General features: G+C 55.7%; 2 protein-coding genes across 3 annotated transcripts in view; one reads left to right on the top strand and one right to left on the bottom strand.

Moving 5' to 3' along the window:
• Window positions 1-2,328: 2,328 nt before the first annotated feature.
• Window positions 2,329-7,672, bottom strand: exosc4 (exosome component 4). The gene is made up of 3 exons (XM_068052371.1): window positions 7,185-7,672; window positions 3,975-4,181; window positions 2,329-2,776 (listed from the first exon to the last, which is right to left on the bottom strand). The coding sequence occupies exons 1-3, from the start codon at window positions 7,353-7,355 to the stop codon at window positions 2,417-2,419; spliced, it is 738 nt and encodes a 245-aa protein (XP_067908472.1). The 5' UTR covers window positions 7,356-7,672; the 3' UTR covers window positions 2,329-2,416.
• Window positions 7,673-8,167: 495 nt separating this feature from the next.
• Window positions 8,168-27,983, top strand: part of oplah (5-oxoprolinase, ATP-hydrolysing) — a 203,186-nt gene continuing 183,370 nt past the window's right edge. For both annotated transcript variants that reach the window (XM_068016020.1, XM_068016011.1), the window contains exon 1: window positions 8,168-8,295. The gene's annotated coding sequence lies outside the window, so the exon portion shown is untranslated. The remainder of the gene's footprint in view (window positions 8,296-27,983) is intronic.

The following is a 27,983-nucleotide window of genomic DNA, read 5'->3' as shown; positions in this document are numbered from 1 at the left end:
AGTATATATCCGATGGTTAATACACTGCAATGTCGAAGGAAAGTGAATTTAAAGACCAAACTGGAGAAGCAACAGGCTCACATGGTTGAATAGCAACTAGCTGCAGAATTTACTTTTTAAAAATTCTTTCATGGGATGTGGGCGTCACTGGCAAGGTCAGCATTTGTTGCCCATCCCTAATTACCCTTGAACTGAGTGTCTTGCTAGGCCATTTCAGAGAGCAGTTAAGAGTCAACCACATTGCTGTGGATCTGGAGATACATGTAGGCCAGGCCAGGTAAGGACAGCAGATTAGTGAACCAGATGGGTTTTTATGGCAATTGACGATAGTTTCATGGCACCATTACCAGGACTAGCTTTCGATTCCATATTTTTATTAATTGATTGAATTTAAATTCCACCAGCTGCCCTGATGGGATTTGAACCCGTATCCTCAGGACATTAGCCTGGGTCTCTGATCAGGCAACATTAACACTACACCACCAATAACTGGGACAGAGAATGGCATTAGCTTAACTGTTATATTGACTCATTTTTAATTATTTTATGTCAGCCAAGGCTCAGTGGGTAGCATATTTGCCTCTGAGTCAGAAGGTTGAGGGTTCAAGTCCCACTCCAGAGACCTGAACTCATAACGTAGGCTGACATTCCCAGTGCTAGTAGCAAGGCAGGTGCTATCTTTCAAATAAGACGTTTAACAGCCCTACCTAGTTTTTAATCCCTCATTCTACATCACTAAAATAGATGAGCTGGTCATTATCATATTGCTGTTTGTGGGATCTTGCTGTGTGCAAATGGGCTACCGCATTTCCTATATTACAACAGTGACCACACTTAAAACGTACTTCATTGGCTGAAAAACATTTTGGGATGTCCTGAGATGGTGAAAGGTGCTACAGAAATGCACTATAAAAATGCAAGCTCTTTCTTTAAGTCTTTTGGTCGAATCATGGCAATGGACAGACATGCAAGAGAATGTTTGAGACGCTCTGATGAGTACACTGTCAGAAGCATGCAAGATCAAAGTGGTTAGGACCTAACTGGTGTCTCCTAGATTGGTAATGTATGATCTGTTAAACAAAGCTCAGAGACTGGTGGCAATGGAGCATCTTTGTGCAGTCTCAAACTTAAATTAAGAACCTTAAAACACTTCAGGACATACTGAAGTCATGAAATGCAAACCCATTCTTTCTTTCTCATGTGCACTCACTGCCAGGACTGGCTTTCTCCTCCTAGCAGCTGGCACTAGCAGTGGCGTGAGAGGAGAACTGTGAGGAGGGGGGGGGGGGGGGGGGGGCTCTCACCAGCACAGTGGCGAGTCCGACAACTCAGAAACATCCAGAGATACATATCCGGCTCAGACTGTGATTTATTCTTGCGTGTTTCTCCCTCCTCCCACCACCGCAGAGGCAGTCTCGTCTCCTGCCTCCTTCACGTGTGAATGTCATCAGGATATTTAACCATGGGGGTCACCCAGAGGGATACACTTAACAGCTGGCTGGAGATGTGGGGTCAAATATAGCAGTGAGAAAAGCTACGCATACAGCAACAGCTTTCCAGATCCTTTCCCACCATCTGAGATTTTTGCTTGTTTGAAAGGAAATCACTGGACATGATGAATGTGTAGAATCGGAGGGAACCTTGAGGCCATCCAAAACTCCCCTGCCCATGTCCTATCTCATGCCAAGTCCTGTTCACTCTTATGCTCACTGACCTACACTGGCTCCCGGTTAAGCAATTTTAAAATTGTCATCCTCATTTTCAAATCCCTCCATGACCTCACCCCTTCCTATCTCTTATCTCCTCCAGCCCCACAGTCATCAGAGATATCTGTGCTCCTTGAATTCTGGCTTCTTGAGCATCCCTGATTTTAACTGCTCCACCATAGGTGGCTGCACCTTCAGCTGCCTGGGCCCCAAGCTCTGGAATTCCCTCCTTAAACCTCTCTACCTCACTTTTTTGCTTTAAGATGGTCCTTAAAACCTACCTCTTTGTCCGAGCTTTTAGACATTTGCACTAATATCTGCTTATGTGACGGTGTCATATTCGGCTTAATAGCACTCCTGTGAAGCACTCTGGGACAGTTTATTACATTAGATATGAGGTGCTGTTGTGAGACCAGCAATTGGTTGGTAGGTTGGAGATAGAGATTGGTGATAAAGGAACTACTCTCTGATTGACAGGATCTGATTAGTGATGTACTGGACCTCAGCTTTTCACTATGACTTAGATGAAGAAACACAAAGCTGTGTATTCAAAAATGTTTACAGATAACACTGAATTAGGAGAGGGGAGGAGTAGGGAAGGTCCAAAGTTTTGTAATAATCCTTTAGTATAAAAAAGCATCACTTTTATTGAAAGGAACTCACACACACGTCAGCACTGAAACGTGGAACAGTCTGTCTACGCTGGATGCTCACTCCCCCACCAGCGTGGTAACTTCCTGCACGTGCTCCCTGACCACGCGGTCCAGCACGGCGTACACGTCCCCACAAGCTTTGGCCGCTGCATCCACCACCTTCTCCAGGTGGTCCTCGTGTAGCCGCGAGTTCATTTCCAGCAGAGCAATCTGCTGGGATTTGGGGAGCAGGGCCAGTGCTACCTGGGGCCCCCCAGCAGACTCCTCAATGTAGCTGAGGTCCACCAAGGGGCTGTCCTCGATGAAGCCTGTGGAGCAGGCGCACACATAGTCCCGCATGGGGATCCCCGCGTCGATGACCGCCAGCGTGGCTGCGTTGACACAGGCGCAGTAGTTTCCACCGTCCGCCTGTAGGATCTGCGGAGGAGAAAAGATGGTATGTGAACAGGTTCTCAATTCCCACTAGCAGAGTGGGTGCAGTAAAGCCCAGCATCCTGGCTCAGTCCCATGGTCCAGGGCCACACTCCCAGCCAGACTTTGGACTGACCATTGGCAAAACTTCTACACCAACAGCTCTCCTAGTGGCTCAGGAGATAAATGTGCCATCACATTCGTGAAAGTCAACTCATCCACAGGAACAGGAGGAGGCTATTCAGCCCCTTGGGCCTGTTACACAGGAACAGGAGGAGGCCATTCAACCCCTCAAGCCTGTTGAACAGAAGGAGGCCATTCAGCCCCTCGGGCCTGTTACACAGGAACAGGAGGAGGACATTCAGCCCCTCGGGCCTGTTACACAGGAACAGGAGGAGGACATTCAGCCCCCCCGGCCTGTTACACTATTTAATTAGATTATAGCTGATCTGTATCTCAACTCTGTTTACCTGCTCTTGCTACATATCCCTTATTACGCTTATCAACCTCAATTTTGAGAGTTTAAAATCACCAATATCCACAGCTTTATAGGCAGAGTGTTCCATTTCCGTTCCCAGTTGTGCGAGGAAATGCTTCCTGACTTTGCCCCTGAATGGCCTGGCTGTAATTTTAAGGTTATGCCCCCTTGATCTGGACTCCACCCACCCACCCACCCCCACCCCCACCCCCCCACAGCAGATATGAATCAGAGACTGCCCACAGTAAAATGGACCAATTGCTTGTTGCAGAGTGTCACGCCCAGCCGGTAGCTCCCGATGGCAGAGACCTGGAGCAGGACATAAGCAGGGCCAATCAGGTGCAGGAGACACAGATATCCAAGAAACCTTTAAACAAAAACCATCACAATAAAGGTGAAATCAAAAGAACGTATGGGCTGATCCCAAACACTGTGGCAATGACCGCTGAAGGGATCCCTTCACAGGTGGAGGCTAGGAGAGGCGTGAGGGAAGGAGAGAGTCCAGCTAAGAGGGAAAGGTAAGGTCAGTGTCAGCGGTCAGGTTCCCCAAAGCGTCAGTGGCCAGGACCAGCGTTAGGAGTCAGAGGTCAGAGTCAGAGCCAGTGATGGGGGTTGAGGTCAGGGTCAGGAGTCTTGGCTGGTGTCAGGCAGAACAGTCAGGATCGGCGCCGGCGTCAGGGGTCAGAGTCAGGATCAGAGGTCAAGGCTGGCTTTATGTCCCAATACCTGCACGTAGATGTCAATTTGGGATCGCGGGTAAAGCTGAGTTAAAATAGCAGCCTCGAACGTCTGCTTCAGATGCAGTGTCATCTCGGTAGACTTGCGGTCGCCGTGGGGTCGCCTCTTACGCTCGCCCGTGCTGAAAGTCGCCATACTGTACTGGCAGTTCACCATTGCCTTGTCGTGAAGGGCCTTACTGCGAGCGCCACGAATCTGAAACAAGGGACCGGATACTGTGACTACAAGTTACACCAAACCAACATCGCAACTGTCAGGCACTGCTCACTGATATTGTCCCTGCCGGTCATAGGAGTTCAGAGGGAGCTTTATTCTGTACCTAACACCATTTTTTTTGTGAAGATGGCCTTGATACTTCAGGACCCTTTTATTTTTGTCGAGGGGGGGCCTTCATTCCTCAGGCCCACTTTATGTGCATTTTACATAAATAACCTTGTTAAAAACAGATAAATAAAACAAAACTCAAATTAAAATACAATTCCCAGCATCTATGATGCACTACAGCCCCTGCGGCGCCCACTGGTTGTGGAAGGCCTCAAGCGAACCGGCGGACACAGCATGCTCCTTCTCCAGGGACACCGGGCACGAACGTAACCTTGGAAGAGGGGCAGACAGTCAGGGCGGACAGAGCCCCGATGGCGCGCAGCCTGGACCTGTGAATTGCCACCTTGGCGAGGCCCAGGCGCAGAACGACGAGGAGATCCTTCTCCCGGCCCAGGCCCCTCTGCACCGGGTGCCCAAAGATCAAGAGCATGGGGCTGAAGTGCAAGAAAAACTTGAGACGCGGCCCCCTTGAATACTCAAAGAGGCGCTGCAACCTCACACACTCCAAATGGAGGTGGAACACGGACTCGTCCAGGCCGCAGAAATTACAGGTGGCTGGGAGTCCGTGAATCTGCTGAAAAGTCTATTGCACAGGATTGCCCTGTCCAGCACACTCCACCCCAGGTCTCTGAAGTAAAGGGGGAGGACTCCCGCATAACGGGACCTCCACCAAGTTTCCCCTTGCTGCCAGATGGCAACATGGACCACAAAGGCGTGTCCAGGTGGCAGACGAGGGCGAGGAAGTAGGGAGTGTGCAGGAGCAGCCCGTACAGGAAACCCCTCCGTGCGGTGTGGAATGGCACGAAGGGCACTTCCAAGGGGTGGCTCAGGTTGCGTGGGACCGGCTCCCGAAGAGGGTTTCAGAGCCTGGTACAATGAGCAGGGGTCAGTTCGGCTGGGTGTGTTCCACACTCCCGAGCCCCTTGACACCCGCAGTGAGGGATGACCTAGGGGCTTCGACTACTCCTCCACCTGTCAGTCCGTCCCCGGAGTCGGCCGCCCGGACAGCCAAGGCGCTCTCCTCCGCCGGAGGTGACCATGTTCCCAACTCTGAATAGATCCCGGTAAAAGACGGGCAACTCCCACAGAGAGGCACGGTTAAAGGACTTCGCCGGGAGCTGCGTGTCATCTTGAAGGCAGAAAAATATACGTCGCCAGCGCACACCATCTGGGAGGACGCTCGACGTACAGGTATCTCTGCAGGGTCCGAAGGTGGAGAGTCGCTGCCTGGGTGCGGACGCACACCAGCGACTGGCCGCACTCCTCCATCGGGAGACTCAGGACCGTGGCAGAGACCCAGTATTTCCTCTTGCCCCAGAGCTGTCCAGCTCCATTGCCGAGTGATAACTTTCCCCTCCAACTCCGGCCAGCGGGAGTCAGGTGAACTCCCAGATAGAGGAGGTGCGTGGTGCTCCATGCAAAAGGCAGGTAGTCCACCTGCCACTGACCCACCAGGAGACCAGAACATTCTCCCAATTGATCCTGGTGGAGGACCCAGCAGAAAAGGTCTGCTGGCACTCATGCATCCTCCGCGGCGGCGTGGGGGGGGCGCGGCGGCGCACGGCAGCACAGGGGACACGGGTTACGGTGAGACAGGGGACCTGAAAAGTTAACTCTGCTTTTCTTTCCACAGGAAAGATTGGATAGGCTGGGGTTGTTCTCCTTGGAACAGAGAAGGCTGAGGGGAGATTTGATTGAAATGTACAAAATTTCACGGGCTTAGATAGAGTGGAGGTGAAGGGTCTATTCACCTTAGCAGAGAGGTCAGTGACAAGGGGGCATAGATTTAAAGTGATTGGTAGAAAAATTAGTGGGAAGATGAGGAAAAACTTCTTCAACCAGAGGGTGGTGGGGGCCTGGAACTCACTAAATTGCAGGCCTACGGGCCAAATGCTGGAAGGTGGAATTAGAATGGGTGGATCATTTTTCGGCCGGCACAGACACGATGGGCCAAGTGGCCTCTTTCTGTGCGTTAAACTTTATATGATTCTAGTCTCCTCATTTAAAGCTTCTTCACAAAAATGTACATTATTGTTTTGATTAATAGTATGATAATAGTACTGTGTCCTCAGTACCTTGCTCTATGGCAGCGAGGCCTGGACAACGTCTGTCAGCCAAGAGCGACGTCTCAATTCATTCCATCTTCGCTGCCTCCGGAGAATACTTGGCATCAGGTGGCAGGACCGTATCTCCAACACAGAAGTCCTCGAGGCGGCCAACATCCCCAGCTTATACACACTACTGAGTCAGCGGCGCTTGAGATGGCTTGGCCATGTGAGCCACATGGAAGATGGCAGGATCCCCAAAGACACACTGTACAGCGAGCTCGCCACTGGTATCAGACCCACCGGCCGTCCATGTCTCCACTTTAAAGACGTCTGCAAACGCGACATGAAGTCCTGTGACATTGATCAGAAGTCGTGGGAGTCAGTTGCCAGCGATCGCCAGAGCTGGCGGGCAGCCATTAAGGCGGGGCTAAAGTGTGGCGAGTCGAAGAGACTTAGCTGTTGGCAGGAAAAAAGACAGAGGCGCAAGGGGAGAGCCAACTGTGTAACAGCCCCGACAACCAATTTTGCCTGCAGCACCTGTGTAAGAGTCTGTCACTCCAGAATTGGCCTTTATCGCCACTCCAGGCACTGCTTCACAAACCACTGACCACATCCAGGTATATAGAATGATAGTTTTAATGCCTTGATCGTTGTGAAATTGGGTCACCAGCCCCCTATAATAAGTAAAATTGTAATGTAACCCCCTCTTCCTTCACTCTCTGGTTTACTCTGTATTTAACCGGGCTGCGCACGCGCACTACAGGGGCCCAGGGCAGGGATTTGCGCATGCGTACAGACATCTCCCAGCCCCCATTGGCCCTCTCACCTCATGCGGTCCGTACACCACCGCCAGCGCTTTGGTGTTCCCCTGCTCAATGTAAGCCGACCCATCGGCCTGGGCGAACACTCCCATGCGGGCCTGGATTTTCCTCAACTCGGCGGGCTTCCTGCCGTCAACCCGATAACCCTGGTCCGAGAGCAGCTCCATTCCCGCCATCTTGCCCTACAGCCCGCCGGGCGCCGGAAGCGGACAACACCTCCCAGCACCCCCCGCGCGGCGGGCCGTGGTGCACGCCGGGCTGTCTTGCGTTGGCTTCGCGGCCCCGGTGCACTCTGGGAATTGTAGTCCATATCCGACTGGGGCATCAGTCATGAGGATTATCGGATCCATGGATATGCCATCTGTAAAGAATCTGGCTCCACTTTCATGCAAAATATCGTAACATACGTAAACTATGCAAAATAAACTTCTGATGAAAGGTCATTGATCTGAAACGTTAACTCTGTTTCTCTCTCCACAGATGCTGCCTGACCTGCTGAGTATTTCCAGCATTTCTTGTTTTTATTTCAGATTTCCAGCATCAGCAGTATTTTGCTTTTATTCCAGGGCTGGGGACAGAACGGAGAGGGGAGGGGGGGAGGACGCTTGAAAACACACTGAGCCCATTGGTCAGCCAAATCGCCAATCGGAACAAAGATCGAGGGGCGTGACGCTACTGAGCTGCAGTCTGAGCTAATTGGTGCTGAGGCTTCACCAATCAGAATGGGAATTGGTGAGCGGGCCGGCAGAGCAATTGTTTATTGGTCGATACGCTCGGCGAATCAGAATGGAAGTATTCCGGAATTGTGCGAGCTAACGCTGAGCGAGGTGCAGCTCGATTGGACGCTGATGTGAGGCGCTGGGTGTAATTGGACAGTACGGCTGCTCGGTGGTGATTGGTCGTCGGCAGGGGGCTGGGCAACTACAAATGGATGGCGCAGCGCAGGACGCTGTTGGTGATTGGACGAAGATGGTGAGGGGCGGGGCCTGACTGCGCGCGCAGGCAGGGACCTGCGGTTGGATCTGCTGCGTTGACAGTCAGCTGTTGGAGTGAGTCCGGCCGGAGGGACATAGCCTGTTTGCCGGCTCAGCTGCCCTACCTGCACCCTGAGCTGCAGTGAGTCACGGGCCCGGGCTGGGGCTGACACAGGGTCAAGGGGTCGACTAGTCAGACTTAATCTGGGGGTCATTAATCAAATTGGGGTTACAGGGCGAATTCAGGGTCTTTTAGTCAGTTAGAGGTCACAAGGTTCTGGGGTCACCAGATCAGACGTCAACTGACAGGGGATCAGGGGGTTAGACTGACAGGGGATCAGGGGGTTAGACTGACAGGGGATCAGGGGGTTAGACTGACAGGGGGTTAGACTGACAGGGGATCAGGGGGTTAGACTGACAGGGGATCAGGGGGTTAGACTGACAGGGGGTTAGACTGACAGGGGATCAGGGGGTTAGACTGACAGGGGGTTAGACTGACAGGGGATCAGGGGGTGAGACTGACAGGGGGTTAGACTGACAGGGGATCAGGGGGTTAGACTGACAGGGGGTTAGACTGACAGGGGATCAGGGGGTTAGACTGACAGGGGATCAGGGGGTTAGACTGACAGGGGGTTAGACTGACAGGGGATCAGGGGGTTAGACTGACAGGGGATCACGGGGTTAGACTGACAGGGGGTTAGACTGACAGGGGGTTAGACTGACAGGGGATCAGGGGGTGAGACTGACAGGGGGTTAGACTGACAGGGGATCAGGGGGTGAGACTGACAGGGGGTTAGACTGACAGGGGATCAGGGGGTTAGACTGACAGGGGGTTAGACTGACAGGGGATCAGGGGGTTAGACTGACAGGGGATCAGGGGGTTAGACTGACAGGGGGTTAGACTGACAGGGGATCAGGGGGTTAGACTGACAGGGGGTTAGACTGACAGGGGATCAGGGGGTTAGACTGACAGGGGGTTAGACTGACAGGGGATCAGGGGGTTAGACTGACAGGGGATCAGGGGGTTAGACTGACAGGGGGTTAGACTGACAGGAGATCAGGGGGTTAGACTGACAGGAGATCAGGGGGTTAGACTGACAGGGGATCAGGGAGTTAGACTGACAGGAGATCAGGGGGTTAGACTGACAGGGGATTAGGGGGTTAGACTGACAGGATATCAGGGGGTTAGACTGACAGGGGATCAGGGGGTTAGACTGACAGGGGATCAGGGGGTTAGACTGACAGGAGATCAGGGGGTTTGACTGACAGGGGATCAGGGGGTTAGACTGACAGGGGAGCAGGGGGTTCGACTGACAGGAGATCGGAGGATTGACAGACAGGGGATCAGAGGGATACACTGACAGGGGGTTGGTGCTTAGACTAACAGGGAATCAGGGAGTTCGACTGACGGGAAATCAGGGGGTTAGACATGACAGGAGATCAGGGGTTAGACTGACAGGGGATCAGGGGGTTAGACTGACAGGGGATCAGGGGGTTAGACTGACAGGAGATCAGGGGTTAAACTGACAGGGGATCAGGGGGTTAGATTGACAGGGGTTCAGGGGGTAAGAGTGACAGGGGATCGGGGTTAGACTGACGGGATCAGTGGGTTTAGACTGACAGCGGATCAGTGGGTTTAGACTGACAGGGGATCAGGGGTTAAACTGACAGGGGATCAGGGGTTAGACTGAAGGGAGATCAGGGGTTAGACTGACAGGGGATCAGGGGTTAAACTGACAGGGGATCAGGGGTTAAACTGACAGGGGATCAGGGGTTAAACTGACAGGGGATCAGGGGTTTAGACTGACAGGGGATCAGGGGTTTAGACTGACAGGGGATCAGGGGTTAGACTGACAGGGGATCAGGGGTTAGACTGACAGGGGATCAGGGGTTTAGACTGACAGGGGATCAGGGGTTTAGACTGACAGGGGATCAGGGGTTAGACTGACAGGGGATCAGGGGTTAGACTGACAGGATCAGGGGTTTAGACTGACAGGGGATCAGGGGGTTAAATTGACAGGGGATCAGGGGGTTAAATTGACAGGGGATCAGGGGTTAGACTGACAGGGGAGCAGGGGGTTAGACTGACAGGAGATCGGAGGATTGACAGACAGGGGATCAGGGGGATACACTGACAGGGGGTCGGTGCTTAGACTAACAGGGAATCAGGGAGTTCGACTGACGGGAAATCAGGGGGTTAGACATGACAGGAGATCAGGGGTTAAACTGACAGGGGATCAGGGGGTTAGACTGACAGGGGATCAGGGGGTTAGACTGACAGGAGATCAGGGGTTAAACTGACAGGGGATCAGGGGGTTAGATTGACAGGGGATCGGGGTTAGACTGACAGGGGATCAGTGGGTTTAGACTGACAGGGGATCAGTGGGTTTAGACTGACAGGGGATCAGGGGTTAAACTGACAGGGGATCAGGGGTTAGACTGAAGGGAGATCAGGGGTTAGACTGACAGGGGATCAGGGGTTTAGACTGACAGGGGATCAGGGGTTTAGACTGACAGGGGATCAGGGGTTAGACTGACAGGATTAGGGAGTTAAACTGACAGGGGATCAGGGGTTTAGACTGACAGGGGATCAGGGGTTAGACTGACAGGATTAGGGAGTTAAACTGACAGGGGATCAGGGGTTAGACTGACAGGGGATCAGGGGGTTTAGACTGACAGGGGATCAGTGGGTTTAGACTGACAGGGGATCAGGGGTTAAACTGACAGGGGATCAGGGGTTAAACTGACAGGGGATCAGGGGTTAGACTGAAGGGAGATCAGGGGTTTAGACTGACAGGGGATCAGGGGTTAGACTGACAGGGGATCAGGGGTTAGACTGACAGGGGATCAGTGGGTTTAGACTGACAGGGGATCAGGGGTTTAGACTGACAGGGGATCAGGGGTTAAACTGACAGGGGATCAGGGGTTAGACTGACAGGGGATCAGGGGTTTAGACTGACAGGGGATCAGGGGTTAGACTGACAGGGGATCAGGGGTTAGACTGACAGGATTAGGGAGTTAAACTGACAGGGGATCAGGGGTTAGACTGACAGGATTAGGGAGTTAAACTGACAGGGGATCAGGGGTTAGACTGACAGGGGATCAGGGGTTAGACTGACAGGGGACCAGGGGTTAGACTGACAGGATTAGGGAGTTAGACATGACAGGGGATCAGGGGTTAGACATGACAGGGGATCAGGGGTTAGACTGACAGGGGATCAGGGGTTAGACTGACAGGGGATCAGGGGTTAGACTGACAGGGGATCAGGGGTTAGACTGACAGGATTAGGGAGTTAAACTGACAGGGGATCAGGGGTTAAACTGACAGGGGATCAGGGGGTTAGACTGAGGGGATCAGGGGTTAGACTGACAGGGGATCAGGGGTTTAGACTGACAGGATTAGGGAGTTAAACTGACAGGGGATCAGGGGTTAGACTGACAGGATTAGGGAGTTAAACTGACAGGGGATCAGGGGTTAGACTGACAGGGGATCAGGGGTTAGACTGACAGGGGACCAGGGGTTAGACTGACAGGATTAGGGAGTTAGACATGACAGGGGATCAGGGGTTAGACATGACAGGGGATCAGGGGTTAGACTGACAGGGGATCAGGGGTTAGACTGACAGGGGATCAGGGGTTAGACTGACAGGATTAGGGAGTTAAACTGACAGGGGATCAGGGGTTAAACTGACAGGGGATCAGGGGGTTAGACTGAGGGGATCAGGGGTTAGACTGACAGGGGATCAGGGGTGAGACTGACAGGATCAGGGGTTTAGACTGACAGGGGATCAGGGGGTTTAATTGACAGGGGATCAGGGGTTAGACTGACAGGGGAGCAGGGGTTAGACTGACAGGATTAGGGAGTTAGTCTGACAGGGGATCAGGGGTTAGACATGACAGGGGATCAGGGGGTTAAATTGACAGGGGATCAGGGGTTAGACTGACAGGGGATCAGGGGGTTAAATTGACAGGGGATCAGGGGGTTAAATTGACAGGGGATCAGGGGTTAGACTGACAGGGGAGCAGGGGTTAGACTGACAGGATTAGGGAGTTAGTCTGACAGGGGATCAGGGGTTTGACATGACAGGGGATCAGGGGGTTAAATTGACAGGGGATCAGGGGTTAGACTGACAGGGGATCAGGGGGTTAAATTGACAGGGGATCAGGGGTTAGACTGACAGGGGAGCAGGGGTTAGACTGACAGGATTAGGGAGTTAGTCTGACAGGGGATCAGGGGTTAGACATGACAGGGGATCAGGGGTGAGACTGACAGGGGATCAGGGGTGAGACTGACAAGATTTGGGAGTTAAACTGACAGGGGATCAGGGGTTAAACTGACAGGATTAGGGAGTTAAACTGACAGGGGATCAGGGGTGAGACTGACAGGATTAGGGAGTTAAACTGACAGGGGATCAGGGGTTAGACTGACAGGAGATCGGGGTGAGACTGACAGGATTAGGGAGTTAAACTGACAGGGGATCAGGGGTTTAGACTGAGGTGATCAGGGGTGAGACTGACAGGGTCAGGGGTTTAGACTGAGGCGATCAGGGGTGAGACTGACAGGGGATCAGGGGTTTAGACTGACAGGAGATCGGGGTGAGACTGACAGGATTAGGGAGTTAAACTGACAGGGGATCAGCGATTTAGACTGAGGTGATCAGGGGTGAGACTGACAGGGTCAGGGGTTTAGACTGAGGCGATCAGGGGTGAGACTGACAGGGGATCAGGGGTTTAGACTGACAGGAGATCGGGGTGAGACTGACAGGATTAGGGAGTTAAACTGACAGGGGATCAGGGATTTAGACTGAGGTGATCAGGGGTGAGACTGACAGGGTCAGGGGTTTAGACTGAGGCGATCAGGGGTGAGACTGACAGGGGATCAGGGATTTAGACTGAGGTGATCAGGGGTGAGACTGACAGGGGATCAGGGGTTAAACTGACAGGGGATCAGCGGTTAAACTGACAGGGAATTGGGGTTTAGACTGACAGGGGATCAGGGGTTAAACTGACAGGGGATCAGGTGTGAGACTGACAGGATCAGGGGTTTAGACTGACAGGGGATCAGGGGTTAAAATGACAGGGGATCAGGGGGTTAAACTGACAGGAGATCAGGGGTGAGACTGACAGGGGACCAGGGGTTTAGACTGAGGTGATCAGGGGTGAGACTGACAGGGGATCAGGGGTTTAGACTGACAGGGGATCAGGGGTTAAAATGACAGGGGATCAGGGGGTTAAACTGACAGGAGATCAGGGGTTTAGACTGACAGGAGATCAGGGGTTAAACTGACAGGGGATCAGGGGTTAAACTGACAGGAGATCAGGGGGTTAGACTGACAGGGATCAGGGGTTTAGACTGAGGTGATCAGGGGTGAGACTGACAGGGGATCAGGGGTTTAGACTGACAGGGGATCAGGGGTTAAACTGACAGGGGATCAGGGGGTTAAACTGACAGGAGATCAGGGGTGAGACTGACAGGGGATCAGGGGTTTAGACTGACAGGATTAGGGGTTTAGACTGAGGTGATCAGGGGTTAAACTGACAGGGGATCAGGGGGTTAGACTGACAGGGATCAGGGGTTTAGACTGAGGTGATCAGGGGTGAGACTGACAGGGGATCAGGGGTGAGACTGACAGGGGATCAGGGGTTAAACTGACAGGGGATCAGGGGGTTAAACTGACAGGGGATCAGGGGGTTAGACTGACAGGGGATCAGGGGGTTAGACTGACAGGGGATCAGGGATTAAACTGACAGGAGATCAGGGGTGAGACTGACAGGATTAGGGGTTTAGACTGAGGTGATCAGGGGTTAGACTGACAGGGGATCAGGGGGTTAGACTGACAGGAGATCAGGGGTGAGACTGACAGGATTAGGGGTTTAGACTGAGGTGATCAGGGGTTAAACTGACAGGGGATCAGGGGTTTAGACCGAGGTGATCAGGGGTGAGACTGAGGTGATCAGGGGTTAGACTGACAGGGGATCAGGGGTTTAGACCGAGGTGATCAGGGGTGAGACTGAGGTGATCAGGGGTTAGACTGACAGGGGATCAGGGGATTAGACTGAGGTGAACAGGGGTTAGACTGACAGGGGATCAGGGGTTTAGACCGAGGTGATCAGGGGTGAGACTGAGGTGATCAGGGGTTAGACTGACAGGGGATCAGGGGATTAGACTGAGGTGATCAGGGGTGAGACTGAGGTGATCAGGGGTTAGACTGACAGGGGATCAGGGGATTAGACTGAGGTGAACAGGGGTTAGACTGACAGGGGATCAGGGGTTTAGACTGAGGTGATCAGGGGTTAGACTGACAGGGGATCAGGGGATTAGACTGAGGTGAACAGGGGTTAGACTGACAGGGGATCAGGGGTTAAACTGACAGGGGATCAGGGGGTTAAACTGACAGGGGATCAGGGGTTAGACTGACAGGGGATCAGGGGGTTAGACTGACAGGAGATCAGGGGGTTAGACTGACAGGAGATCAGGGGTGAGACTGACAGGATTAGGGGTTTAGACTGAGGTGATCAGGGGTTAGACTGACAGGGGATCAGGGGTTAGACTGACAGGGGATCAGGGGGTTAGACTGACAGGAGATCAGGGGTGAGACTGACAGGATTAGGGGTTTAGACTGAGGTGATCAGGGGTTAGACTGACAGGGGATCAGGGGTTAGACTGACAGGGGATCAGGGGTTAGACTGACAGGGGATCAGGGGGTTAGATTGACAGGAGATCAGGGGTGAGACTGACAGGAGATCAGGGGTGAGACTGACAGGATTAGGGGTTTAGACTGAGGTGATCAGGGGTTAAACTGACAGGGAATCAGGGGGTTAAACTGACAGGAGATCAGGGGTTAAACTGACAGGAGATCAGGGGGCTAGACTGACAGGGGATCAGGGGTTAGACTGACAGGGGATTAGACTGATGGGGAGGTCGGGGACTTTGACTGATGGGGAGGTCGGGGAGTTAGACTGATGGGGAAGTCGGGGTGTTAGACTGATGGGGAGGTCGGGGTGTTAGACTGATGGGGAGGTCGGGGTGTCAGACTGATGGGGAGGTCGGGGAGTTAGACTGATGGGGAGGTCGGGGAGTTAGACTGATGGGGAGGTCGGGGTGTTAGACTGATGGGGAGGTCGGGGTGATAGACTGATGGGGAGGTCGGGGTGTTAGACTGATGGGGAAGTCGGGGAGTTTGACTGATGGGGAAGTCGGGGAGTTTGACTGATGGGGAGGTCGGGGACTTTGACTGATGGGGAGGTCGGGGACTTTGACTGATGGGGAGGTCGGGGTGTCAGACTGATGGGGAGGTCGGGGACTTTGACTGATGGGGAGGTCGGGGAGTTAGACTGATGGGGAGGTCGGGGACTTTAACTGATGGGGAGGTCGGGGTGTTAGACTGATGGGGAGGTCGGGGTGTTAGACTGATGGGGAAGTCGGGGAGTTTGACTGATGGGGAAGTCGGGGAGTTTGACTGATGGGGAGGTCGGGGACTTTGACTGATGGGGAGGTCGGGGACTTTGACTGATGGGGAGGTCGGGGTGTTAGACTGATGGGGAGGTCGGGGACTTTAACTGATGGGGAGGTCGGGGTGTTAGACTGATGGGGAAGTCGGGGAGTTTGACTGATGGGGAGGTCGGGGTGTTAGACTGATGGGGAAGTCGGGGAGTTTGACTGATGGGGAAGTCGGGGTGTTAGACTGATGGGGAGGTCGGGACTTTGACTGATGGGGAGGTCGGGGACTTTGACTGATGGGGAGGTCGGGGACTTTGACTGATGGGGAGGTCGGGGAGTTAGACTGATGGGGAGGTCGGGGTGTTTGACTGATGGGGAGGTCGGGGACTTTGACTGATGGGGAGGACGGGGACTTTGACTGATGGGGAGGTCGGGGACTTTGACTGATGGGGAGGTCGGGGACTTTGACTGATGGGGAGGTCGGGGAGTTAGACTGATGGGGAGGTCGGGGAGTTAGACTGATGGGGAGGTCGGGGAGTTAGACTGATGGGGAGGTCGGGGTGTTAGACTGATGGGGAGGTCGGGGACTTTGACTGATGGGGAGGTCGGGGAGTTAGACTGATGGGGAGGTCGGGGACTTTGACTGATGGGGAGGTCGGGGAGTTAGACTGATGGGGATGTCGGGGACTTTGACTGATGGGGAGGTCGGGGAGTTAGACTGATGGGGAGGTCGGGGACTTTGACTGATGGGGAGGTCGGGGAGTTAGACTGATGGGGATGTCGGGGACTTTGACTGATGGGGTGGTCGGGGAGTTAGACTGATGGGGAGGTCGGGGACTTTGACTGATGGGGAGGTCGGGGAGTTAGACTGATGGGGAGGTCGGGGACTTTGACTGATGGGGAGGTCGGGGAGTTAGACTGATGGGGATGTCGGGGACTTTGACTGATGGGGAGGTCGGGGTGTTAGACTGATGGGGAGGTCGGGGACTTTGACTGATGGGGAGGTCGGGGACTTTGACTGATGGGGTGGTCGGGGAGTTAGACTGATGGGGAGGTCGGGGAGTTAGACTGATGGGGAGGTCGGGGAGTTAGACTGATGGGGAGGTCGGGGAGTTAGACTGATGGGGAGGTCGGGGAGTTAGACTGATGGGGAGGTCGGGGAGTTAGACTGATGGGGATGTCGGGGACTTTGACTGATGGGGAGGTCGGGGAGTTAGACTGATGGGGAGGTCGGGGACTTTGACTGATGGGGAGGTCGGGGAGTTAGACTGATGGGGAGGTCGGGGTGTTAGACTGATGGGGAGGTCGGGGTGTTAGACTGATGGGGAGGTCGGGGAGTTAGACTGATGGGGAGGTCGGGGAGTTAGACTGATGGGGAGGTCGGGGAGTTAGACTGATGGGGAGGTCGGGGTGTTAGACTGATGGGGTGGTCGGGGAGTTAGACTGATGGGGAGGTCGGAATGTTTGACTGATGGGGAGGTCGGGGAGTGAAACTGATGGGGAGGTCGGGGTGTTAGACTGATGGGGAGGTCGGGGTGTTAGACTGATGGGGAGGTCGGGGTGTTAGACTGATGGGGAGGTCGGGGTGTTAGACTGATGGGGAGGTCGGGGAGTTAGACTGATGGGGAGGTCGGAATGTTTGACTGATGGGGAGGTCGGAATGTTTGACTGATGGGGAGGTCGGGGAGTTAAACTGATGGGGAGGTCGGGGTGTTAGACTGATGGGGAGGTCGGGGTGTTAGACTGATGGGGAGGTCGGGGTGTTAGACTGATGGGGAGGTCGGAATGTTTGACTGATGGGGTGGTCGGGGTGTTAGACTGATGGTGAGGTCGGGGTGTTAGACTGATGGGGAGGTCGTGGAGTTAGACTGATGGGGTGGTCGGGGAGTTAGACTGATGGGGAGGTTGGGGACTTTGACTGATGGGGAGGTCGGGGACTTTGACTGATGGGGAGGTCGGGGACTTTGACTGATGGGGAGGTCGGGGACTTTGACTGATGGGGAGGTCGGGGTGTTAGACTGATGGGGAGGTCGGGGACTTTGACTGATGGGGAGGTCGGGGACTTTGACTGATGGGGAGGTCGGGGACTTTGACTGATGGGGAGGTCGGGGTGTTAGACTGATGGGGAGGTCGGGGAGTTAGACTGATGGGGAGGTCGGGGAGTTAGACTGATGGGGAGGTCGGAGACGTTGACTGATGGGGAGGTCGGGGAGTTAGAATGATGGGGAAGTCGGGGAGTTAGACTGATGGGGAGGTCGGGGAGTTAGACTGATGGGGAGGTCGGGGAGTTAGACTGATGGGGAGGTCGGGGAGTTAGACTGATGGGGAGGTCGGGGAGTTAGACTGATGGGGAGGTCGGAGACGTTGACTGATGGAGTGGTCGGGGTGTTAGACTGATGGTGAGGTCGGGGTGTTAGACTGATGGTGAGGTCGGGGAGTTAGACTGATGGGGAGGTCGTGGAGTTAGACTGATGGGCTGGTCGGGGAGTTAGACTGATGGGGAGGTCGGGGACTTTGACTGATGGGGAGGTCGGGGACTTTGACTGATGGGGAGCTCGGGGACTTTGACTGATGGGGAGGTCGGGGACTTTGACTGATGGGGAGGTCGGGGAGTTTGACTGATGGGGAAGTCGGGGAGTTTGACTGATGGGGAAGTCGGGGAGTTAGACTGATGGGGAGGTCGGGGAGTTAGACTGATGGGGAGGTCGGAGACGTTGACTGATGGGGAGGTCGGGGAGTTAGACTGATGGGGAGGTCGGGGAGTTAGAATGATGGGGAGGTCGGAGACGTTGACTGATGGGGAGGTCGGGGACTTTGACTGATGGTGAGGTCGGGGAGTTAGACTGATGGGGAGGTCGTGGAGTTAGACTGATGGGGTGGTCGGGGAGTTAGACTGATGGGGAGGTCGGAGAAGTTGACTGATGGGGAGGTCGGAGACGTTGACTGATGGGGAGGTCGGGGAGTTAGACTGATGGGGAGGTCGGAGACGTTGACTGATGGGGAGGTCGGAGACGTTGACTGATGGGGAGGTCGGAGACGTTGACTGATGGGGAGGTCGGGGAGTTAGACTGATGGGGAGGTCGGAGAAGTTGACTGATGGGGAGGTCGGAGACGTTGACTGATGGGGAGGTCGGAGACGTTGACTGATGGGGAGGTCGGGGAGTTAGACTGATGGGGAGGTCGGAGAAGTTGACTGATGGGGAGGTCGGAGACGTTGACTGATGGGGAGGTCGGAGACGTTGACTGATGGGGAGGTCGGGGAGTTAGACTGATGGGGAGGTCGGGGAGTTTGACTGATGGGGAGGTCGGGGAGTTTGACTGATGGGAAGGTCGGGGTGTTAGACTGATGGGGAAGTCGGGGAGTTAGACTGATGGGGAGGTCGGGGAGTTAGACTGATGGGGAGGTCGGGGAGTTAGACTGATGGGGAGGTCGGGGAGTTAGACTGATGGGGAGGTCGGGGAGTTAGACTGATGGGGAGGTCGGGGAGTTTGACTGATGGGGAGGTCGGGGAATTAGACTGATGGGGAGGTCGGGGAATTAGACTGATGGGGAGGTCGGGGACTTTGACTAATGGGGAGGTCGGGGACTTTGACTGATGGGGAGGTCGGGGACTTTGACTGATGGGGAGGTCGGGGTGTTTGACTGATGGGGAGGTCGGGGTGTTAGACTGATGGGGAGGTCGGGGTGTTAGACTGATGGGGAGGTCGGGGTGTTTGACTGATGGGGAGGTCGGGGACTTTGACTGATGGGGAAGTCGGGGTGTTAGACTGATGGGGAGGTCGGGGTGTTTGACTGATGGGGAGGTCGGGGTGTTTGACTGATGGGGAGGTCGGGGTGTTAGACTGATGGGGAGGTCGGGGTGTTAGACTGATGGGGAGGTCGGGGTGTTAGACTGATGGGGAGGTCGGGGTGTTAGTCTGATGGGGGGGTCGGGGAGTTAGACTGATGGGGAAGTCGGGGTGTTAGACTGATGGGGAGGTCGGGGAGTTAGACTGATGGGGAGGTCGGGGTGTTAGACTGATGGGGAGGTCGGGGAGTTTGACTGATGGGGAGGTCGGGGAATTAGACTGATGGGGAGGTCGGGGAATTAGACTGATGGGGAGGTCGGGGACTTTGACTAATGGGGAGGTCGGGGACTTTGACTGATGGGGTGGTCGGGGAGTTAGACTGATGGGGAGGTCGGGGAGTTAGACTGATGGGGAGGTCGGGGTGTTAGACTGATGGGGAGGTCGGGGTGTCAGACTGATGGGGAGGTCGGGGAGTTAGACTGATGGGGAGGTCGGGGAGTTAGACTGATGGGGAGGTCGGGGTGTTAGACTGATGGGGAGGTCGGGGTGATAGACTGATGGGGAGGTCGGGGTGTTAGACTGATGGGGAAGTCGGGGAGTTTGACTGATGGGGAAGTCGGGGAGTTTGACTGATGGGGAGGTCGGGGACTTTGACTGATGGGGAGGTCGGGGACTTTGACTGATGGGGAGGTCGGGGTGTCAGACTGATGGGGAGGTCGGGGACTTTGACTGATGGGGAGGTCGGGGAGTTAGACTGATGGGGAGGTCGGGGACTTTAACTGATGGGGAGGTCGGGGTGTTAGACTGATGGGGAGGTCGGGGTGTTAGACTGATGGGGAAGTCGGGGAGTTTGACTGATGGGGAAGTCGGGGAGTTTGACTGATGGGGAGGTCGGGGACTTTGACTGATGGGGAGGTCGGGGACTTTGACTGATGGGGAGGTCGGGGTGTTAGACTGATGGGGAGGTCGGGGACTTTAACTGATGGGGAGGTCGGGGTGTTAGACTGATGGGGAAGTCGGGGAGTTTGACTGATGGGGAGGTCGGGGTGTTAGACTGATGGGGAAGTCGGGGAGTTTGACTGATGGGGAAGTCGGGGTGTTAGACTGATGGGGAGGTCGGGACTTTGACTGATGGGGAGGTCGGGGACTTTGACTGATGGGGAGGTCGGGGACTTTGACTGATGGGGAGGTCGGGGAGTTAGACTGATGGGGAGGTCGGGGTGTTTGACTGATGGGGAGGTCGGGGACTTTGACTGATGGGGAGGACGGGGACTTTGACTGATGGGGAGGTCGGGGACTTTGACTGATGGGGAGGTCGGGGACTTTGACTGATGGGGAGGTCGGGGAGTTAGACTGATGGGGAGGTCGGGGAGTTAGACTGATGGGGAGGTCGGGGAGTTAGACTGATGGGGAGGTCGGGGTGTTAGACTGATGGGGAGGTCGGGGACTTTGACTGATGGGGAGGTCGGGGAGTTAGACTGATGGGGAGGTCGGGGACTTTGACTGATGGGGAGGTCGGGGAGTTAGACTGATGGGGATGTCGGGGACTTTGACTGATGGGGAGGTCGGGGAGTTAGACTGATGGGGAGGTCGGGGACTTTGACTGATGGGGAGGTCGGGGAGTTAGACTGATGGGGATGTCGGGGACTTTGACTGATGGGGTGGTCGGGGAGTTAGACTGATGGGGAGGTCGGGGACTTTGACTGATGGGGAGGTCGGGGAGTTAGACTGATGGGGAGGTCGGGGACTTTGACTGATGGGGAGGTCGGGGAGTTAGACTGATGGGGATGTCGGGGACTTTGACTGATGGGGAGGTCGGGGTGTTAGACTGATGGGGAGGTCGGGGACTTTGACTGATGGGGAGGTCGGGGACTTTGACTGATGGGGTGGTCGGGGAGTTAGACTGATGGGGAGGTCGGGGAGTTAGACTGATGGGGAGGTCGGGGAGTTAGACTGATGGGGAGGTCGGGGAGTTAGACTGATGGGGAGGTCGGAGACGTTGACTGATGGAGTGGTCGGGGTGTTAGACTGATGGTGAGGTCGGGGTGTTAGACTGATGGTGAGGTCGGGGAGTTAGACTGATGGGGAGGTCGTGGAGTTAGACTGATGGGCTGGTCGGGGAGTTAGACTGATGGGGAGGTCGGGGACTTTGACTGATGGGGAGGTCGGGGACTTTGACTGATGGGGAGGTCGGGGACTTTGACTGATGGGGAGGTCGGGGTGTTAGACTGATGGGGAGGTCGGGGACTTTAACTGATGGGGAGGTCGGGGTGTTAGACTGATGGGGAAGTCGGGGAGTTTGACTGATGGGGAGGTCGGGGTGTTAGACTGATGGGGAAGTCGGGGAGTTTGACTGATGGGGAAGTCGGGGTGTTAGACTGATGGGGAGGTCGGGACTTTGACTGATGGGGAGGTCGGGGACTTTGACTGATGGGGAGGTCGGGGACTTTGACTGATGGGGAGGTCGGGGAGTTAGACTGATGGGGAGGTCGGGGTGTTTGACTGATGGGGAGGTCGGGGACTTTGACTGATGGGGAGGACGGGGACTTTGACTGATGGGGAGGTCGGGGACTTTGACTGATGGGGAGGTCGGGGACTTTGACTGATGGGGAGGTCGGGGAGTTAGACTGATGGGGAGGTCGGGGAGTTAGACTGATGGGGAGGTCGGGGAGTTAGACTGATGGGGAGGTCGGGGAGTTAGACTGATGGGGAGGTCGGGGTGTTAGACTGATGGGGAGGTCGGGGACTTTGACTGATGGGGAGGTCGGGGAGTTAGACTGATGGGGAGGTCGGGGACTTTGACTGATGGGGAGGTCGGGGAGTTAGACTGATGGGGATGTCGGGGACTTTGACTGATGGGGAGGTCGGGGAGTTAGACTGATGGGGAGGTCGGGGACTTTGACTGATGGGGAGGTCGGGGAGTTAGACTGATGGGGATGTCGGGGACTTTGACTGATGGGGTGGTCGGGGAGTTAGACTGATGGGGAGGTCGGGGACTTTGACTGATGGGGAGGTCGGGGAGTTAGACTGATGGGGAGGTCGGGGACTTTGACTGATGGGGAGGTCGGGGAGTTAGACTGATGGGGATGTCGGGGACTTTGACTGATGGGGAGGTCGGGGTGTTAGACTGATGGGGAGGTCGGGGACTTTGACTGATGGGGAGGTCGGGGACTTTGACTGATGGGGTGGTCGGGGAGTTAGACTGATGGGGAGGTCGGGGAGTTAGACTGATGGGGAGGTCGGGGAGTTAGACTGATGGGGAGGTCGGGGAGTTAGACTGATGGGGAGGTCGGGGAGTTAGACTGATGGGGAGGTCGGGGAGTTAGACTGATGGGGATGTCGGGGACTTTGACTGATGGGGAGGTCGGGGAGTTAGACTGATGGGGAGGTCGGGGACTTTGACTGATGGGGAGGTCGGGGAGTTAGACTGATGGGGAGGTCGGGGTGTTAGACTGATGGGGAGGTCGGGGTGTTAGACTGATGGGGAGGTCGGGGAGTTAGACTGATGGGGAGGTCGGGGAGTTAGACTGATGGGGAGGTCGGGGAGTTAGACTGATGGGGAGGTCGGGGTGTTAGACTGATGGGGTGGTCGGGGAGTTAGACTGATGGGGAGGTCGGAATGTTTGACTGATGGGGAGGTCGGGGAGTGAAACTGATGGGGAGGTCGGGGTGTTAGACTGATGGGGAGGTCGGGGTGTTAGACTGATGGGGAGGTCGGGGTGTTAGACTGATGGGGAGGTCGGGGTGTTAGACTGATGGGGAGGTCGGGGAGTTAGACTGATGGGGAGGTCGGAATGTTTGACTGATGGGGAGGTCGGAATGTTTGACTGATGGGGAGGTCGGGGAGTTAAACTGATGGGGAGGTCGGGGTGTTAGACTGATGGGGAGGTCGGGGTGTTAGACTGATGGGGAGGTCGGGGTGTTAGACTGATGGGGAGGTCGGAATGTTTGACTGATGGGGTGGTCGGGGTGTTAGACTGATGGTGAGGTCGGGGTGTTAGACTGATGGGGAGGTCGTGGAGTTAGACTGATGGGGTGGTCGGGGAGTTAGACTGATGGGGAGGTTGGGGACTTTGACTGATGGGGAGGTCGGGGACTTTGACTGATGGGGAGGTCGGGGACTTTGACTGATGGGGAGGTCGGGGACTTTGACTGATGGGGAGGTCGGGGAGTTTGACTGATGGGGACGTCGGGGAGTTAGACTGATGGGGAGGTCGGGGAGTTAGACTGATGGGGAGGTCGGAGACGTTGACTGATGGGGAGGTCGGGGAGTTAGAATGATGGGGAAGTCGGGGAGTTAGACTGATGGGGAGGTCGGGGAGTTAGACTGATGGGGAGGTCGGGGAGTTAGACTGATGGGGAGGTCGGGGAGTTAGACTGATGGGGAGGTCGGGGAGTTAGACTGATGGGGAGGTCGGAGACGTTGACTGATGGAGTGGTCGGGGTGTTAGACTGATGGTGAGGTCGGGGTGTTAGACTGATGGTGAGGTCGGGGAGTTAGACTGATGGGGAGGTCGTGGAGTTAGACTGATGGGCTGGTCGGGGAGTTAGACTGATGGGGAGGTCGGGGACTTTGACTGATGGGGAGGTCGGGGACTTTGACTGATGGGGAGCTCGGGGACTTTGACTGATGGGGAGGTCGGGGACTTTGACTGATGGGGAGGTCGGGGAGTTTGACTGATGGGGAAGTCGGGGAGTTTGACTGATGGGGAAGTCGGGGAGTTAGACTGATGGGGAGGTCGGGGAGTTAGACTGATGGGGAGGTCGGAGACGTTGACTGATGGGGAGGTCGGGGAGTTAGACTGATGGGGAGGTCGGGGAGTTAGAATGATGGGGAGGTCGGAGACGTTGACTGATGGGGAGGTCGGGGACTTTGACTGATGGTGAGGTCGGGGAGTTAGACTGATGGGGAGGTCGTGGAGTTAGACTGATGGGGTGGTCGGGGAGTTAGACTGATGGGGAGGTCGGAGAAGTTGACTGATGGGGAGGTCGGAGACGTTGACTGATGGGGAGGTCGGGGAGTTAGACTGATGGGGAGGTCGGAGACGTTGACTGATGGGGAGGTCGGAGACGTTGACTGATGGGGAGGTCGGGGAGTTAGACTGATGGGGAGGTCGGGGAGTTTGACTGATGGGGAGGTCGGGGAGTTTGACTGATGGGAAGGTCGGGGTGTTAGACTGATGGGGAAGTCGGGGAGTTAGACTGATGGGGAGGTCGGGGAGTTAGACTGATGGGGAGGTCGGGGAGTTAGACTGATGGGGAGGTCGGGGAGTTAGACTGATGGGGAGGTCGGGGAGTTAGACTGATGGGGAGGTCGGGGAGTTTGACTGATGGGGAGGTCGGGGAATTAGACTGATGGGGAGGTCGGGGAATTAGACTGATGGGGAGGTCGGGGACTTTGACTAATGGGGAGGTCGGGGACTTTGACTGATGGGGAGGTCGGGGACTTTGACTGATGGGGAGGTCGGGGTGTTTGACTGATGGGGAGGTCGGGGACTTTGACTGATGGGGAGGTCGGGGTGTTAGACTGATGGGGAGGTCGGGGTGTTAGACTGATGGGGAGGTCGGGGTGTTAGACTGATGGGGAGGTCGGGGTGTTTGACTGATGGGGAGGTCGGGGACTTTGACTGATGGGGAAGTCGGGGTGTTAGACTGATGGGGAGGTCGGGGTGTTTGACTGATGGGGAGGTCGGGGTGTTTGACTGATGGGGAGGTCGGGGTGTTAGACTGATGGGGAGGTCGGGGTGTTAGACTGATGGGGAGGTCGGGGTGTTAGACTGATGGGGAGGTCGGGGTGTTAGTCTGATGGGGGGGTCGGGGAGTTAGACTGATGGGGAAGTCGGGGTGTTAGACTGATGGGGAGGTCGGGGAGTTAGACTGATGGGGAGGTCGGGGTGTTAGACTGATGGGGAGGTCGGGGAGTTTGACTGATGGGGAGGTCGGGGAATTAGACTGATGGGGAGGTCGGGGAATTAGACTGATGGGGAGGTCGGGGACTTTGACTAATGGGGAGGTCGGGGACTTTGACTGATGGGGTGGTCGGGGAGTTAGACTGATGGGGAGGTCGGGGAGTTAGACTGATGGGGAGGTCGGGGTGTTAGACTGATGGGGAGGTCGGGGTGTCAGACTGATGGGGAGGTCGGGGAGTTAGACTGATGGGGAGGTCGGGGAGTTAGACTGATGGGGAGGTCGGGGTGTTAGACTGATGGGGAGGTCGGGGTGATAGACTGATGGGGAGGTCGGGGTGTTAGACTGATGGGGAAGTCGGGGAGTTTGACTGATGGGGAAGTCGGGGAGTTTGACTGATGGGGAGGTCGGGGACTTTGACTGATGGGGAGGTCGGGGACTTTGACTGATGGGGAGGTCGGGGTGTCAGACTGATGGGGAGGTCGGGGACTTTGACTGATGGGGAGGTCGGGGAGTTAGACTGATGGGGAGGTCGGGGACTTTAACTGATGGGGAGGTCGGGGTGTTAGACTGATGGGGAGGTCGGGGTGTTAGACTGATGGGGAAGTCGGGGAGTTTGACTGATGGGGAAGTCGGGGAGTTTGACTGATGGGGAGGTCGGGGACTTTGACTGATGGGGAGGTCGGGGACTTTGACTGATGGGGAGGTCGGGGTGTTAGACTGATGGGGAGGTCGGGGACTTTAACTGATGGGGAGGTCGGGGTGTTAGACTGATGGGGAAGTCGGGGAGTTTGACTGATGGGGAGGTCGGGGTGTTAGACTGATGGGGAAGTCGGGGAGTTTGACTGATGGGGAAGTCGGGGTGTTAGACTGATGGGGAGGTCGGGACTTTGACTGATGGGGAGGTCGGGGACTTTGACTGATGGGGAGGTCGGGGACTTTGACTGATGGGGAGGTCGGGGAGTTAGACTGATGGGGAGGTCGGGGTGTTTGACTGATGGGGAGGTCGGGGACTTTGACTGATGGGGAGGACGGGGACTTTGACTGATGGGGAGGTCGGGGACTTTGACTGATGGGGAGGTCGGGGACTTTGACTGATGGGGAGGTCGGGGAGTTAGACTGATGGGGAGGTCGGGGAGTTAGACTGATGGGGAGGTCGGGGAGTTAGACTGATGGGGAGGTCGGGGTGTTAGACTGATGGGGAGGTCGGGGACTTTGACTGATGGGGAGGTCGGGGAGTTAGACTGATGGGGAGGTCGGGGACTTTGACTGATGGGGAGGTCGGGGAGTTAGACTGATGGGGATGTCGGGGACTTTGACTGATGGGGAGGTCGGGGAGTTAGACTGATGGGGAGGTCGGGGACTTTGACTGATGGGGAGGTCGGGGAGTTAGACTGATGGGGATGTCGGGGACTTTGACTGATGGGGTGGTCGGGGAGTTAGACTGATGGGGAGGTCGGGGACTTTGACTGATGGGGAGGTCGGGGAGTTAGACTGATGGGGAGGTCGGGGACTTTGACTGATGGGGAGGTCGGGGAGTTAGACTGATGGGGATGTCGGGGACTTTGACTGATGGGGAGGTCGGGGTGTTAGACTGATGGGGAGGTCGGGGACTTTGACTGATGGGGAGGTCGGGGACTTTGACTGATGGGGTGGTCGGGGAGTTAGACTGATGGGGAGGTCGGGGAGTTAGACTGATGGGGAGGTCGGGGAGTTAGACTGATGGGGAGGTCGGGGAGTTAGACTGATGGGGAGGTCGGGGAGTTAGACTGATGGGGAGGTCGGGGAGTTAGACTGATGGGGATGTCGGGGACTTTGACTGATGGGGAGGTCGGGGAGTTAGACTGATGGGGAGGTCGGGGACTTTGACTGATGGGGAGGTCGGGGAGTTAGACTGATGGGGAGGTCGGGGTGTTAGACTGATGGGGAGGTCGGGGTGTTAGACTGATGGGGAGGTCGGGGAGTTAGACTGATGGGGAGGTCGGGGAGTTAGACTGATGGGGAGGTCGGGGAGTTAGACTGATGGGGAGGTCGGGGTGTTAGACTGATGGGGTGGTCGGGGAGTTAGACTGATGGGGAGGTCGGAATGTTTGACTGATGGGGAGGTCGGGGAGTGAAACTGATGGGGAGGTCGGGGTGTTAGACTGATGGGGAGGTCGGGGTGTTAGACTGATGGGGAGGTCGGGGTGTTAGACTGATGGGGAGGTCGGGGTGTTAGACTGATGGGGAGGTCGGGGAGTTAGACTGATGGGGAGGTCGGAATGTTTGACTGATGGGGAGGTCGGAATGTTTGACTGATGGGGAGGTCGGGGAGTTAAACTGATGGGGAGGTCGGGGTGTTAGACTGATGGGGAGGTCGGGGTGTTAGACTGATGGGGAGGTCGGGGTGTTAGACTGATGGGGAGGTCGGAATGTTTGACTGATGGGGTGGTCGGGGTGTTAGACTGATGGTGAGGTCGGGGTGTTAGACTGATGGGGAGGTCGTGGAGTTAGACTGATGGGGTGGTCGGGGAGTTAGACTGATGGGGAGGTTGGGGACTTTGACTGATGGGGAGGTCGGGGACTTTGACTGATGGGGAGGTCGGGGACTTTGACTGATGGGGAGGTCGGGGACTTTGACTGATGGGGAGGTCGGGGACTTTGACTGATGGGGAGGTCGGGGAGTTTGACTGATGGGGACGTCGGGGAGTTAG

This window comes from Heterodontus francisci, chromosome 2, assembly GCF_036365525.1.
Source record: "Heterodontus francisci isolate sHetFra1 chromosome 2, sHetFra1.hap1, whole genome shotgun sequence".
NCBI lineage: Eukaryota > Metazoa > Chordata > Chondrichthyes > Heterodontiformes > Heterodontidae > Heterodontus > Heterodontus francisci.
Note: the sequence above shows the minus strand (reverse complement) of the source record. Positions and strands in the feature narration are given on the sequence as shown.

Bases quoted from the DNA above. Each gene is read 5' to 3' on its own strand.
- exosc4 (XM_068052371.1), bottom strand. From the start codon at position 7,355: ATGGCGGGAATGGAGCTGCTCTCGGACCAGGGTTATCGGGTTGACGGC. The intron at 4,182-7,184 runs GTGAGAGGGCCA...CCCTTGTTTCAG, and splicing joins TGGTGTACGGACCGCATGAG to ATTCGTGGCGCTCGCAGTAA. The intron at 2,777-3,974 runs GTATTGGGACAT...TCTCCTCCGCAG, and splicing joins AAATTGACATCTACGTGCAG to ATCCTACAGGCGGACGGTGG.